The sequence below is a fragment of the Momordica charantia genome (assembly GCF_013281855.1).
Source record: "Momordica charantia cultivar OHB3-1 chromosome 7 unlocalized genomic scaffold, Mcharantia_2.0 BLBB01000007.1, whole genome shotgun sequence".
Taxonomy (NCBI): domain Eukaryota; kingdom Viridiplantae; phylum Streptophyta; class Magnoliopsida; order Cucurbitales; family Cucurbitaceae; genus Momordica; species Momordica charantia.
In genome coordinates, this window is record NW_028275165.1 from 20,511,767 (window position 1) to 20,526,129 (window position 14,363).

Sequence of the window (14,363 nt, forward strand, 5' to 3'; positions counted from 1 at the left end):
ATGGTGAATTAAATCAATTTTTTTATAAGAATGTGGTAGTATTTACCTCAAATTTGAAGAAGGACGTAAAGCTATAGCTTTTGTAAATATTTGTACTATTCTTTTTTTAGTATAAAATCCTATTGATCTAGTTACTAATAATTTCCCAAATAAATATGTTAAACAAAGTGTGGAAAATTAATTTCTGAATGACGGAAGTTATATTATTCATTGAAATATACAAATAGGAAGTTGTGCTGATTACAAATTGATGCAAATGAAATTTATAATGGGTGATTTATCAAACTAGCTATTAGCTGATTTAAAAAAAAAACAAATTGAATTATTTGTGACACGTCAGTTAGTCTGTTAAATCTTTCTAAAAAAAGAAAAAAAAAAGTTGGTCTGTTAAATCTAAACTCAAAAGAAAAATATTTAATAAATAAATAACCAAAAACATTTATAGACATTTTTCTGACATATCATTTCATTAGAATGGATGAGTTGTAGAAATATCTTATCTTAATTAAAAAATGTGACTTGGACAACCACGAGGCCAACATTTTAACCTGATGAGTATTGGTGTTCACGAAATTTATAATCCGAAAAAATCGATCAACCCAATCAAACACATACAGATTAGGTTTGATTATAAAACTTTTTGGATTACGTTGGGTTCAAATAAATTGGTTAGATTGGTTCAAGTGTTGATCTAAACTACATTTGGGTTGAACCGAACCAACCCATATTGATTATTAATTTTAAAACTATTTATTTTACTCACAGTAAAATTTATATTTAGTTATATTTATTTTAATTTTATTATGTTCAATCCTTTTTATGGATTTTTTACGATGCAATAGCTCTTAAAAACAACCATTTCTGAAGTTCAGAGATAAAAACAAATATGCAAAGCATTCTGTTATTTCAGTGACAAAAACACAAGTGAAAAACGATTACACGTGAAAAACCAAGGGAAAAAATGTAAACCTCGATCAGGGACAACATTTTCCTGCCCGAGATGTTTTCGATCTACAAACCACAGGCGGAGAATACGATCACCGCATATTTTCTTCCTTAACATTTACAGTTGAAGCTAGCTTCTTCAAACTTCTAAATAGGACAATCGAGGTACCTTTCAACAATTTTTCTCTTCGAATGTTGAGAGAGAATATTCACAATAAATACTTTTTGTTCTCTAAAATTATTACTTGTAGTACAAATTGGTTGATAAAACTTAATACAGGGGTACATTGGTCGCTTGGTCGCTGAGAATAAAATTTATGGAATTAAATGTACTATATGCGAGTGTCTGATCAAGATTTTGACCAGGTATGTTAAGTCAAGTGGTGGCTTAACCGATGAAATGAAAGGCTAGTAAGTAGGGGACCTGCAAAAGAGAAAACACTCCGACACCTAAAACAGTGAATGATCGATCTATACTCGATAAATAATATAGTTTCTCATACTTTAAAACGACGTATAAGATCTCTATTTATAGGCAGGGCTTTCAACAGGACATCCGATAAGCCTCAAACGGCTCTTTAAGGTTTCGGGGATCATGGCATGTTGTCCAAGATCATGTCGAAAATCAATTCCTAAATAAGTGTCATTTTATCGGTGTGGCTGGTAGATCAGGCTGTCGATATGTGGGGTATTGGTTGGCGTAGCTTATCATTCAAGTGGCCGAACTAAGACTTGGTTCGGCTCGACTTTATAAGTGAAATCTAAGGTAATGACCATTGCACAAATTGATATTCATGCTAACTCGTTATTATTTCAGAGGCTGCCACGTGAACAATGAGTAATTACCTCTAACAGTTTCGTCAGATGAGCACAATGGTAATTTTCTCTCCTATGATATTTTGTTGCTTAAATGGGTCACAAAACTATGTTTTGAAAAAGCCGGTCAAATGAGCAAACCTAAAACTTATATGCATGGTTTCACTCGTTTTCTAGCTTTAATTGTTTGTTTGATTATTTTAATGTAGGTATAACTCAACTAGTCAATGCATATATATTGAATTTGCATCTTCGCCATAAAAAAAAAGGTTTAATATATTTCGTGATTATATGGGATTGAAATTACTATTTGACATTGAAATATTTGTATTATTATTAATAGGCTAAATTACAAAAAATGCTCTTAACTTTATTATTATTATTATCATTTTTAGCACAACTTTTTTATTTGTTTCAAAAATACTCCTATTATTTCAAAAGTTTCGAATATTATCCTATACATTTTAAACGATAAATACGAGTTTTCAACCCTTTTAAAATTGCCGTAGTCGTTAAAGGGAACATAGTTCAACGATCATCGACATATATCTCCAATCAAAAAATTGTGAGTTCGATTTTTCGTCCTATGCTGTACTAGAAAAAATTGCCGTAGACATGTGATTTGATGTAACTCAGATAAATGTATAATAATTAGAGTAGGTTAAAGTTTAGTCGTGATTCTGGCAACGTATTATACATGTCTTTTTAGTGAACAATTTGATAAAATTGATGTTTTCAGCAATTTCTACTGTGGCCGTGAGCACGGTTAAATCCTGTTTTTAACTCTACTTTACCTTTTGGCCGGAGATTCAAATCACCCCTCCGCAACAACAACACGTCTGAAACCTTATTGAAAATTTAACAAATGATCTATTTCCATTTGCCTTTTCTTGACAATTAAGTCTCTCTTTTAGTTTTACTTCGACGAAGTAACCCATACCGGAATTGCACATATTCCCCCCCTCTCTCTCTCTTCCGTTTTTCAATATTGCATTGTTTTCTTTCCTCCCCGAACGCAACCACACCAACTTCCGATTTTCCATTTCTAGGTCTCGTACCTTGATTCTTCAAAATCCATCTTCATCGTAAAAGCAGCTACACTGAATTCGCTTCATTCTGCGTAGTCGCGTTGCCAGCGCTGCTAGGGCTGAATTAGTGGATTCCCGACTCGCCAGATGTTCTTTACGGGCGATTCATCTACTCGTAAGCGAGTTGATTTAGGTGGCCGGAGTTCCAAGGAAAGAGATAGGCAGAAGCTTCTCGAGCAGACCAGATTGGAGCGAAACCGCCGATTGTGGTTGAGGCAGCAAAATTCTGCTGCTCTCAAAATTCAGGTTCTATTTCCTTTTTCCCTTGCGTTTTCTTTTTCGGGTTCCCTTTCGATTCCGTCATTACTTCAAATTTCAGCCGAATGGACACAGCCGCCGACTTGTTCGTGGGTTTTGCTTTTTTCAGCTGGGACTTTCTTTCAATTGTTTTTTAAGAAGAAACAATCTTATAATTGATATATGAAAAAGAAGAAAATGTTCAAGTAAACAAACTCCCAAAGGGAGTGAAAAGAGAAATTCCAAAAAGAGACCAAAAAGCAAAAAAATACAAGAAAATAAGTCAATAAAGAACAAAGCTCTGAGAATTATAAGCCAGAGATAGCCATGGGGAAACCAAAAAACTACAAAGCCGAATCTTGAAACACCATAAGACTCCAAGATCCATTTGGGAGTAATCTTTAAGCCACCGAATCCGCTTCTTGATGTGACACTTGAGAGAGATACAGATGGATCTTTCTTCTCGATAGTTGACTAACTCTTATTTAGAAAGGTGATATAGCCATCCAAACGGGAAGGAGACATACTAGAAATTATTTTGAGACATGTAACAATGTTGTCCCTCGAAACATCCAGAGGAAAATCCATAGCCCAGGACGAAAATGAGGACAAAGACCATTTGAGAAGTTCTGAATGCAAGCTTGAATAAGGGATACCAAAACCTAGTGAGTTATAAACAGCCAAAGAAAATCTTCGGCAAACTAAAACCTTTCACTCGTCAAAAACTTAAATGACTTGTCTTTAATTGCAAATTTATATTCTCCAGCATAACATGCTATCGCCAAATTGCTTGAGGAATATCGACTGCAGCTGTCTTTGCCTCTCTCTCCTCTTGTCCCCCGTCCCCCCTTCTTTTGTTGACGTGGATGTTAATATCACTTTTGAAAATAGGCGAACTTCATCTGTGATTCCTTAAGGAGTTTGATACATTCAACGTGCGGAATTTTATAATAGTGGATCATGGTGTTTAGCCAGTGTCTCCTGTTCTGGGATAACGTGTAATTTGAGGCGAACTGCTTGTGATTTTGATTGGAATGAAACAATGGCTTCCAGTTCCGCTTTCCTGCTCCTTCATTTCATTTTTGGAGGAAATAAAACGTGGAACTCTTTTCCAATTTTCCTCCAATGAACCAACCTTGTTTATGTAGCAAAGGTCTAACATATTTTAGTACCAATCTGATATCAGTGCTCACCTCGTGTTTACCAATTGTTTACCAATTGTTTTCAAAGCGTACAAGAGGATCTCCAGTTTATATCAATACAATACTGATGGATAATTAGATGAAAGCAAAGCATTCACTTTTTCTTGAACGGGATTTGATCTCTTATTTTCTTTCCATGGAGCAGGGGCTTTCATTTCATGTTAATATGTTATATACTCTATTGTCTAGTTATTTACTTTACATCCTTGAAAGTAGTTATTATTTGGTTTTACTATTTAGTTTTTTGGACTTTCGTCACGATAAGTCACGTATCCATCTGCTGATTTTTACTTTGACTAGTTTATTTCTACAGAAATGCTTCAGAGGGAGAAAGGCCTCTGAAGCTGAACATTCTAAGGTGCGAGAGCAATTTCATGTTACTTATGGAAAGCATTGTGAGAAAGTTGACAGGTAGAAATTAAAATCTGTATGTAATTGTTATTTAACAACAATAATCATTGTTTATATGAGTTCTTTAGGATCTTCTCTTTTGTCTATTTAAGGACAATAGTCATTTAGTTTTTCCCTACTGCCCCCTATTTCAACTGACTACCTCTAGTGTTCTTCACATTGTTTGTTCAGTCAATAATAACCGTTGTTGATATGTATTGTCTTTAATCTGATCATTGATTTTTTTTTTTAATCTTGAATTGTCACTTCAACTCAGGCATTGTTTTGGTCCTGATTCAGAGTTTTTCCACCAGCTTCTCTTTTTCTATGATGCAAAACATACTGGTGATTTTTCGGTTCTTGTAGAGACCTGCCGGTTACTTCAGAAATTTGTTCAAGATACTGGTAATCAAACAAGTATTTCTTTCCCTGAAAACTGAACCAATTATCTGCTTTTGTTTGGTGTACTATTTTTACCTAGTTTATGGTGTCCAGCAGTTTATCACCTCTCTAATGTTAAAAGAATTCACGTAAATATGCAGATTTTTTATGGAGACAATGTCTCTTCCAGTTTGATGTTTTGATTATTTTTTACAAAAAACTTTCATTCCATATGGAAGAGCCGTATATGTTAGGAGTATTGTAAGATGATGGGGTAGTACCCCTTTCAGAAACTTCTAATATTTGCAGCATATCCTGCATCATAATCCCTTTTATCTTCATATGTTGTTTTTTTTTGAAGTTGGACACAACAAAGTCTAGTCATGTTGGTGTTATTTGGACTGGAGCCCATTTCTTTAGGGGTTTCCCTTGCAGGGCTGTTTTTTTGTATGCCCTCTTTGTTTTTGTATCTATTTTTCATTTCTCTCAATGAAAGTGCCGTTTCTTAATAAAAAAAATGTTGGTGTTATTTGGAAGCCAGTTGACGAATTTTGCTCGTCAAATGATTATTCAATGTTACTTATAGATAACCTTTGGGCAGTTATTAGGGTCTAGGAATGCTTATGGTGATTTTCTTTTGGAATATTATTATAAAAGTGACTAATAGCAATATCTCAACTCTCAAGATATTGATTGCTTTCCCAACCACTGTAACACCCTTTTTGTTATTTCTATGTTTTCTTGTGCTGCTTCTGGACTTGGTTCCGAACTTCCCAGAGTAATAATTGTCAATATTAAAGTATTTTCCCATAACTATTGCTAGAAAATTTTAACCTTTTTGTGGTCACCCTACTAGGGGATGTAGTGAGCATCTTTGCTGGCAAGGATTATTTTTGTAACAAAGCCTTGGTGGACTACAGAGTTAAGAAACTTGCATATGCTTGCATCCAGACTGTTCATCATAATAGGTAATTAGTTATCTTTTTTTTTTTTTTTAAATATTATGAATGCACAAATCGATGTTTGTTTCGACATTTTTGATCTGTTGGGTTTCCATGCTTCATTGTTTGTTGAGATATTTCTCTATTCAAGGAGATATAGTTGACACATTTTTTCCCCTTGAGCTGATGAAATTGGAAATACTATCATTTTTATATTATAAATTGTTGCGTTGGTGTTTGCACATCATTCTTACTTTGTGTTATTCTGGATAGACATCAATCAAGGGATCAACTTTTTGCCGCACCTAAGAATTCTAACTCATCTACAACTCTATTATTAGACGCGGTTGTTATCTTACTACAACCCAAACTCCCATGGGTTTGTAAAATTGTTGGCTACTTTCTGGAAAGAAATGCCTATGTGCTGATTAGGGATATCGCTTTGACAGGGAAGGTATATATTTAATTCCTTTTTCTTCTGCCTGGTGTAAATTTTTATTTTCTTTTTGTGGTTTCACTTGCAATTATACTTGTAGATGTTTTTCAGAGAACAAATTCACATTTAAGCTATTGCAGGAAAGTACAATTTCACATTCCAACGGTTCAGTGCCTTCTTTAGAACATCTGCTTTCTCTTCTGAGTTCTCATGTTGGTGAGAAGCCATGTTGTTGCCCACGTGTTGATCCCAATTGGAGTTTCTCCTCCCAAATTCTTACTCTTCCTTTATTGTGGCAGACATTCCCTTACTTAAAGGAGGTAGGTTTCCTCCGAGTTTTTCTTATACCAGCAAAATGTGTTTGGTTGGATATCACATTCGTGAACTTCGTTTTATTTTATCCACCTATTTTACATATACTTGTTATAAAGTTAGAGTTTGATATTGGACATATACTTTGTTATAAAGTTTGGTTTTATTACTTTTGTTGCCTTTTCAGCTTTTCGCTAATTTGGGGTTGATTGGACTTACATTCACGAGATGCATTACTGGTTTTCGCTAGAATATTGGACATTACATTCATCATGAACAGCTGACATTACAGGTTATGCCTGCCTTCTTGGAAATGTACTAGAAATTTCCAGAACTGCTCTGTCTCAACCCGACTGCTCATCCGAATTGGTAACTAGCTGATGTATTTTAGTTCGATTTTGCTTCTCTCTCTCTCTCTCTCTCTCTCTCACCATACTCATGCATCTGAAATGAAGTTATGCCTTCCGTTAACCTTGCTGCTTTAGTGCTGTTGGGATGTAATGGTGTTACTGAGGGTCCAAGGTCATTTCTCTCGATAAAGACAGATAGAATATAGGTTGCACAGTGACAGCAAATTTATTGGTTACTTAACTCCAGTATGCTCTGAGGATGCAATGTGGTAATTAAAATGCTAATTTTGGGTCTATTTTTTTTGTACTTTGTTGTGGATAGGCTGTAGACCTTGCTTCCATCACAACATTCTTGCTGGAGCTACTTCCTTCGATAAAATCACCTCTTAAAGATATGAAAGAGAGTATGTATTCACGATCACCTTCATTCTTTTTCTTGATTTTTTGCTTCATTTCAGTTAAATTTGTTATCTAGTTTATCAGAAGTGACATCATCTGCCTTCCCGTTTATGTGGCCAATGATGTTTTGAATCTGTATGTCATCAATAGGTGCTTTGTTGGGTGAGGATGATGTGGTTGTGTCTGATCAAGAAATAGAATTTGTTTTGGATAAAGATGTTGAGAAGCAGATATGTGATGCTATTGATCCACGATTTCTCCTGCAGTTGGTATCTTATCTTCCCGTCTTGTATTTTTGGTTGACCATGGAAACAACAATTTAATTGACAATTTGGAATTGGTTTATGCTTTCCAGGCAAATGCTTTATTTGGACAAATTTCACGAGTCAGTGGGTCTTATGATGGTCCTGATGATAAAGAGGTCACAGCTGTTGGCACAGCCTGTGCTTTCCTGCACGTCACTTTCAATACCCTGCCTCTGGAACAAATTATTACTGTTCTAGCATACAGAACAGAGTTAGTTCCAGTACTTTGGAATTTTATAAAAAGGTGCCACGAGAACCAAAAATGGTCATCGTTTTCAGAGAAGCTAGCATATTTATCAGGAGATGCTCCTGGCTGGCTCTTACCTTTGGCTGTTTTCTGTCCTGTGTACAAGTAAGATTTACTCTATTGATCCTTGTTTATCTACTTTTGAACTGAGTTTAGATTCATGATTTGATGTTATATATAGTAATGTTGTGAGATTTGGCATGTCCTGATTAATTTTTTTTATGGGTCAGGCACATGTTGACAATCATTGATAATGAGGAGTTTTATGAGCAGGAGAAGCCACTATCATTAAAAGATATCAGATGCCTGATTATCATTTTAAGACAGGTAGGATGTCTTGAAAGGTCTGTAAATACAGTGCTGCAATGGTAGAAACTTTCTTAACACCTGTGTTAAAAAATTCTTTTCATTTCTGGATAAATACAGTTCCTGCTTTAGATTTAGTTGCTATTGTAACCATGGAAAAAAAAGTAGAAGGGGCTGCTTAGTTTAAGATTGTCATATTCTTAGTGTTTTCATTTATTCTACTTTATGCAGGCCCTATGGCAGCTTTTATGGGTGAGTCCTGCAGCTCCCAGTAACTTTGCAAAACCTGTTGCTAGTGCCCATGTTACTAAGAGGCACACTGTTGAATTTATTCAATACAGGGTTACGATTGTAGCTTCGGAGCTCCTGTCACAGGTATATCAGTTCTTTCAGTTATGTATTTTCTTGTTGGTTGCTTTAAATTCCATATCCCTATTTGATATTTTATGATGCATGAGTGCAAGAAATTTTCCAGACAGAATAGGCCTTTTCTTCTTGTCTTGGCTTCTATGAAATTTTTTGAGAAAGGCTTGTGTATAATTATTTGCTTCATTTTGTTTGTCTCCACGTAGTTGCAAGACTGGAACAATAGACGGCAATTTACACCCCCCAGTGACTTCCATGCTGATGCTGTGAATGATTATTTCATTTCTCAGGTAATGGTTCGTAGTGAATATTTATGTTTTGATGATTTACTTTCTAATACTTTTCCTAATTATTTATTTATTTATATTTTTTTTGTAGGCAGTGATAGAAAACACCAGAGCAAATGACATACTGAAGCGAGCTCCATTTTTAGTACCATTTACAAGCAGGGTTAAGATTTTCACTGTAAGCAAGTTGTGTTGTTTGTTTATTTATCGAGTATTTTTTTCTTGTCGTGAGTGAGTAACTGAAACATGTAAGGCTGTAAATCATAATTCTTGTCGCTAAAATTCATTTCACAGTCACAATTAGCTGCAGCTAGGCAAAGTCATGGATCTCATGCAGTTTTTGCTAGAAATCGGTTTAGAATTCGACGAAATCATATATTGGAAGATGCTTACAATCAGATGAGTGCATTGTCTGAAGATGATCTTCGAGGATCGGTAATTTTACACTTCCATTGTTAAACTAGCGCATGTAAATTATGGTCTTACTTCTATTTTTCTCCCCTGCCCTTGTGGAGATGTTGTTTTTCTTGGTTCCTTTGTATCTTATAGTTGTAGAGTTATGTGTAGTTGTTTGTTTAGTTTTTTTATTGTATGTGTTGGATCAATTGCTTTAGTTGCCTGCATGCAGATACGCGTATCATTTGTCAATGAATTTGGCGTTGAGGAGGCTGGAATTGATGGTGGTGGTATTTTCAAGGATTTCATGGAGAACATTACACGTGCAGCCTTTGATGTGCAGTATGGTTTATTTAAGGTCATTATGACATTCTTTATTATTAGCATGGTTTGTTATTATTGTGGAAATCTTGGACAATATAAATCATTATAAGAAGAAGATTGTCATAGGTGTTTGAAATCGCTTTTCAAAATAAAAATGGTTGTTTGAAATCTGTTTCTTAGAATTTCAGGAAGATTTGAGTACATACTGATCGATTCTTCTAATTTGTGTAATTATCTGCTTGTGATCCAGGAAACAGCCGATCACTTGCTCTACCCCAATCCTGGTTCAGGAATGATACACGAGCAACATCTCCAATTTTTCCATTTCCTCGGAGTTCTTTTGGCAAAGGTATGATGATAATGCCTATTCATACATGTACATGCAGTTTACTCTGGTTGGATGTTAAAGTATTAATGTATCACCTGAAACAAGAGTATGAATACAATGTACTAGTTTGATATATGCCGTATTCTTACCATCGGAAGTGTTTACCCACTTGGTCGGATCCTTCATTCTGCAAGCTTTCTCTTATAGAGTTTATGGTGTTCAAATTCCTCACATCAAAAAACTTTCTAAGTAATTTTAGTTCTAATGCTTAGAGATCTCAATTGCATCAAGTAATTTCTGACGGGATGCTGTTTTACCCTTCTTCCTGTAGGCCATGTTTGAAGGCATTCTTGTTGACATACCTTTTGCAACATTTTTCTTGAGCAAGTTAAAACAAAAGTAAGATTTTAGAGGACTTAATGTTCTTCTGTTTTATATTTTATGCATTAATCTATTAATCAAAACATTGATGACCATATCAATGACTACTAGCAAGTTTCTAGACACATGCATATTTAGGGTCCCAGAAATATTACATTTTATTTCGGGTCCATTGCACACTGATGAGGTTGTCAGTTGCTAGTTTCCAAATGTGAAATTTGGGCTGTTTAATGCTGCATTCACTTTTGCAATATGTCATAAGTCTGCATTTTCAGTCTTACCCATCCAAGAATCTCTGCACTCGATTTCAGTATTTGAGTTCATTGCTTTCTGTATGATTTATGAGATTTTAACATTACATCGTTACCTGGTATAAGATATTAGAACTATATTCCCGAATATATTAACCCTTGCCGCATATTGAAAATTGCCACATGCTTAACCAATCACCAGGTACAACTATCTGAATGACTTGCCATCCTTGGATCCTGAATTGTATCGCCATCTTATTTTCTTGAAGGTACGTATCCCCTGAGATCACTTCTAGCTGATACTACACTTCCCTTCCTTGATCAATGATCTAGATCAGTATAGTATCCTGGTAGAGTCTCATGCTCACTCATTATTATAAGTTCTGGGAGTTTTCCATCTGATTTTCTGGACACAGCATTTTGAAGGTGACATTTCCGAACTGGAGTTATATTTTGTTATTCTAAACAATGAATATGGAGAGCAAACAGAAGAAGAGCTGCTCCCTGGAGGAAAAAACCGTCGTGTGACCAGTGAAAATGTCATCACATTCATTCATCTTGTTGCCAATCACCGTTTGAACTTTCAGGTATTGCTACAATTTGTCCTTGGTTTATCTTAGTTGCCCTCCCTACTCAGTTTTGATACCAAAAAAGAAAAAAATCTTCATACTCAGATACGGCAGCAAAGTTCTCATTTCTTGAGAGGGTTTCAGCAGCTTATACAGAAAGAATGGATTGATATGTTTAATGAGCATGAATTCCAGGTATCATCGATCCACTGAACTTATTAACATGGTTTGCATTAAAGTTTGCTGCTATTTCATCCCTTAGTAACTTGGTTATCATTCCACATCAACTACCGAATCTTGAATCTTGCTTCTTTCAATAAGAACTCTCTCCTCTTGGACTTAAACAAGCATTGTATCACTCATGTTGGTATCAACCTTAAAAAAAAAAAACTCTTGGAAGATTTGAGAATGTTCGAACAAGCATCATATCTTCACCAATGGTTAATTTGAGAAATATTTTTCTCCTAGATCATACAATAACTTCTGAGTGAAGCACCAATGTTTTTATTTTTATTCTTCATAGTTTGCATTCTTCTTGGTGGATGGGTAGGGGGTAGAGTGGTTCTGATAATGTGCTGTTATTCAGCTTCATTTTTCCATTTGTTTGACTGGTCTATTTCTTTTCAGCTTTTGATATCAGGATCACTAGACAGCTTGGATGTTGATGACCTACGGACACATACTACTTACTCCAGTGGCTATCATAAAGTAAGTTCTTCTAATCCCTTTTTTCTTTGTATGTTTTTTTTTGTATGCCTCTTTGTTTTTGTATCTATTTTTTCATCTCTCAATAAATTGCAGTTTCTTATAAAAAAAAAACATTTTACTACACTTGTGCAATCTGAATTACGATGTCAAGTTAATTAAAAATCATAATCGTGCATAAATTTAGCTAGAACTGTTGACTGCTATTAATTCATACTTGTAGTCCTCTTATGTTTCTGTGACAATGGAAACAAAAATTGCAGTTGTATTATTTAGGATTCACTGATTGTTCAAGCGCAATGATGATAAAGAAAGAGCTCTCATATTGTTTTAATGATGTTTTTTGCTTCTGTTGAATAACTTGAATTTGAAGACCAAAAGGTTGATGTTGAGCCATGGTTTTGGAAACTTCGGGATACTGATTTTTTGTCCATGCTGGCAGGAACATTATGTCATTGAGATGTTTTGGGAAGTTATCAAAAGCTTCTCAGTAGAAAATCAAAAGAAATTTTTGAAGTGAGTCGTTTCATTGCACTAGCACTTGGCTACTTCTCATTTCTAATTGACATTGACTTAAAGAGAACTGAAATTTAGAAATATAAAAATTGAATCGTGCTTTTCATCAGGTTTGTTACTGGTTGCTCTCGAGGACCGCTTCTTGGCTTTAGATACCTCGAGCCATCTTTTTGCATACAAAGGTAATTGTTATCGGTTCATTTTCTCCCTTTTCTGGGTAACAGTAGACTCATGTTCTTTATCATTATTGTTGTTGTTTTGATTTCCCCACAGGGGGGGATAAGCTCATTTGTTCTTGAGCTTAAACTAATTTACCATGCAAGCAAAATTTCACGTGAAAATGTAATTCAGTGTGAGAGGTAAATAAATGTGTAATGAGGGCCGGCCTAGTGAAGTATTCCTGGACACACACCTAAAACTGTATTCGGGCACTTGTACATTCGTGTGTGTTGGACTTTAAAAACATTTCTGTTTAATTTGCAATTTAACACCCATGGACACAGTTGTCTTGGCCAGTAAGGAGAATAGTCGTATTCAAATTTATATTTCTATGATCTAGATAGATATGTTATTAATCTGACACTAGTTTCTTATTCCTGTTTCAGGGCTGCTGGTAATGCAAATGAAGAAGCTCTTGATCGCTTGCCTACATCGGCCACTTGTATGAATCTTTTGAAGCTTCCTCCTTATAGGAGGTGCGTCACTGTGGATATCATTTCATCTCTGTTTTTTTGGTTATGTTATCCTTCGGTTTTGAAGATCTTCCATATGTTTTTATGATGCAACCATCCGATATTAGGAAACATCACTATAGAAAGAGATGCTGGGAACACGGGAAACTAAAAGTTGTAGCCTAGTGTTATGTCTTATAAGTTAAATTGCTTTCATCTTATATAAGCCAGTAAAGTTTCAGCTTTGGGACAGAAATTCGCCATTTACAACGTATGGCTAAGTTTCCTGCTACATTGATTTCATTTGCGGCTTCCTGAATTATGATGGTGTTATGCTTCCATCTCACCAAGAGAAAATTGTTTTTTTTTCTTTAAAATGTAATCATGTGAAATTAAGATTTTGTAGCTTTAATTGAAGAACTCTTGATAACTCCTCTATGATTTGTAATGCAGCAAAGAGCAACTGGCAAACAAATTGCTGTATGCCATAAATGCAGATGCGGGTTTTGATTTAAGCTAATGTACATAGTACCTGCTCAATGTTCCTTCTATTCTCCTTCGTACTTTGCATTGGACGGATCATATGAGGAAATATATAAAGATGCATGTGGAGCAAGTTGGAGGACCAGATAAACTGCAAGGGGAACCACTTGAGCATAGGTCGGACTCTGAAAGCCATTTCTGGCCAGTGCTGATTTAAATTGAAAAATGCCTAAAAAATATACGACTCAGCCAGAGATTGCGTCTGCCAAGCAGGTATCGCATTGGCTATGGAATAAGTTTGTACAAAAATCTTAGGATTGTTTTGTTGTGTCATAGAGGAGCCATGGCCCTACCCCTATTTTAGCTAGGATCTTAGAAATTGAATACACTCTCACTAAAGACGGTGTATATAATATATTTATATTTATGTATGTATATTCTTGTTTCTCGATCGTACAGAGAAATACAGTACCTGGTGATTGAGGAAGGTCTCAAATGGTTTCGGAGTTACTTGTACATTCTGGACTTAGTTATCTTGCACCACGTTCTTGTTCTTGTTATTATTCCAGAGAATCAGAAAGAAATACAGGAGCATTTTTGTTAATTGTGATTGAGGTGCAGTAGTCTGTTATCCGTACCAATGGCGTTGTCCCCTTGTTAAGAGTTCTATAAATACGGACATACCTCGCTCCAATGGGTAGTCTAGTTGGCAAGTGCTTGAGGTCTCTTGG

General features: G+C 35.3%; 1 protein-coding gene across 1 annotated transcript; it reads left to right on the forward strand.

The window, feature by feature from the left end:
* The first annotated feature begins 2,649 nt into the window (after positions 1 to 2,649).
* On the forward strand, positions 2,650 to 14,148 carry UPL6 (ubiquitin protein ligase 6). The gene is made up of 26 exons (XM_088126335.1): positions 2,650 to 3,095; positions 4,602 to 4,699; positions 4,956 to 5,083; positions 5,916 to 6,027; positions 6,274 to 6,454; positions 6,568 to 6,895; positions 7,029 to 7,117; positions 7,421 to 7,502; positions 7,648 to 7,766; positions 7,853 to 8,154; positions 8,280 to 8,376; positions 8,587 to 8,730; positions 8,928 to 9,011; positions 9,100 to 9,186; positions 9,303 to 9,443; positions 9,637 to 9,762; positions 9,979 to 10,077; positions 10,388 to 10,455; positions 10,891 to 10,957; positions 11,105 to 11,275; positions 11,363 to 11,452; positions 11,885 to 11,965; positions 12,405 to 12,478; positions 12,589 to 12,660; positions 13,084 to 13,173; positions 13,603 to 14,148. Exons 1-26 carry the CDS (start codon positions 2,937 to 2,939, stop codon positions 13,667 to 13,669), a joined length of 3,156 nt encoding a protein of 1,051 aa, XP_087982461.1. The 5' UTR covers positions 2,650 to 2,936; the 3' UTR covers positions 13,670 to 14,148.
* Positions 14,149 to 14,363: the final 215 nt, after the last annotated feature.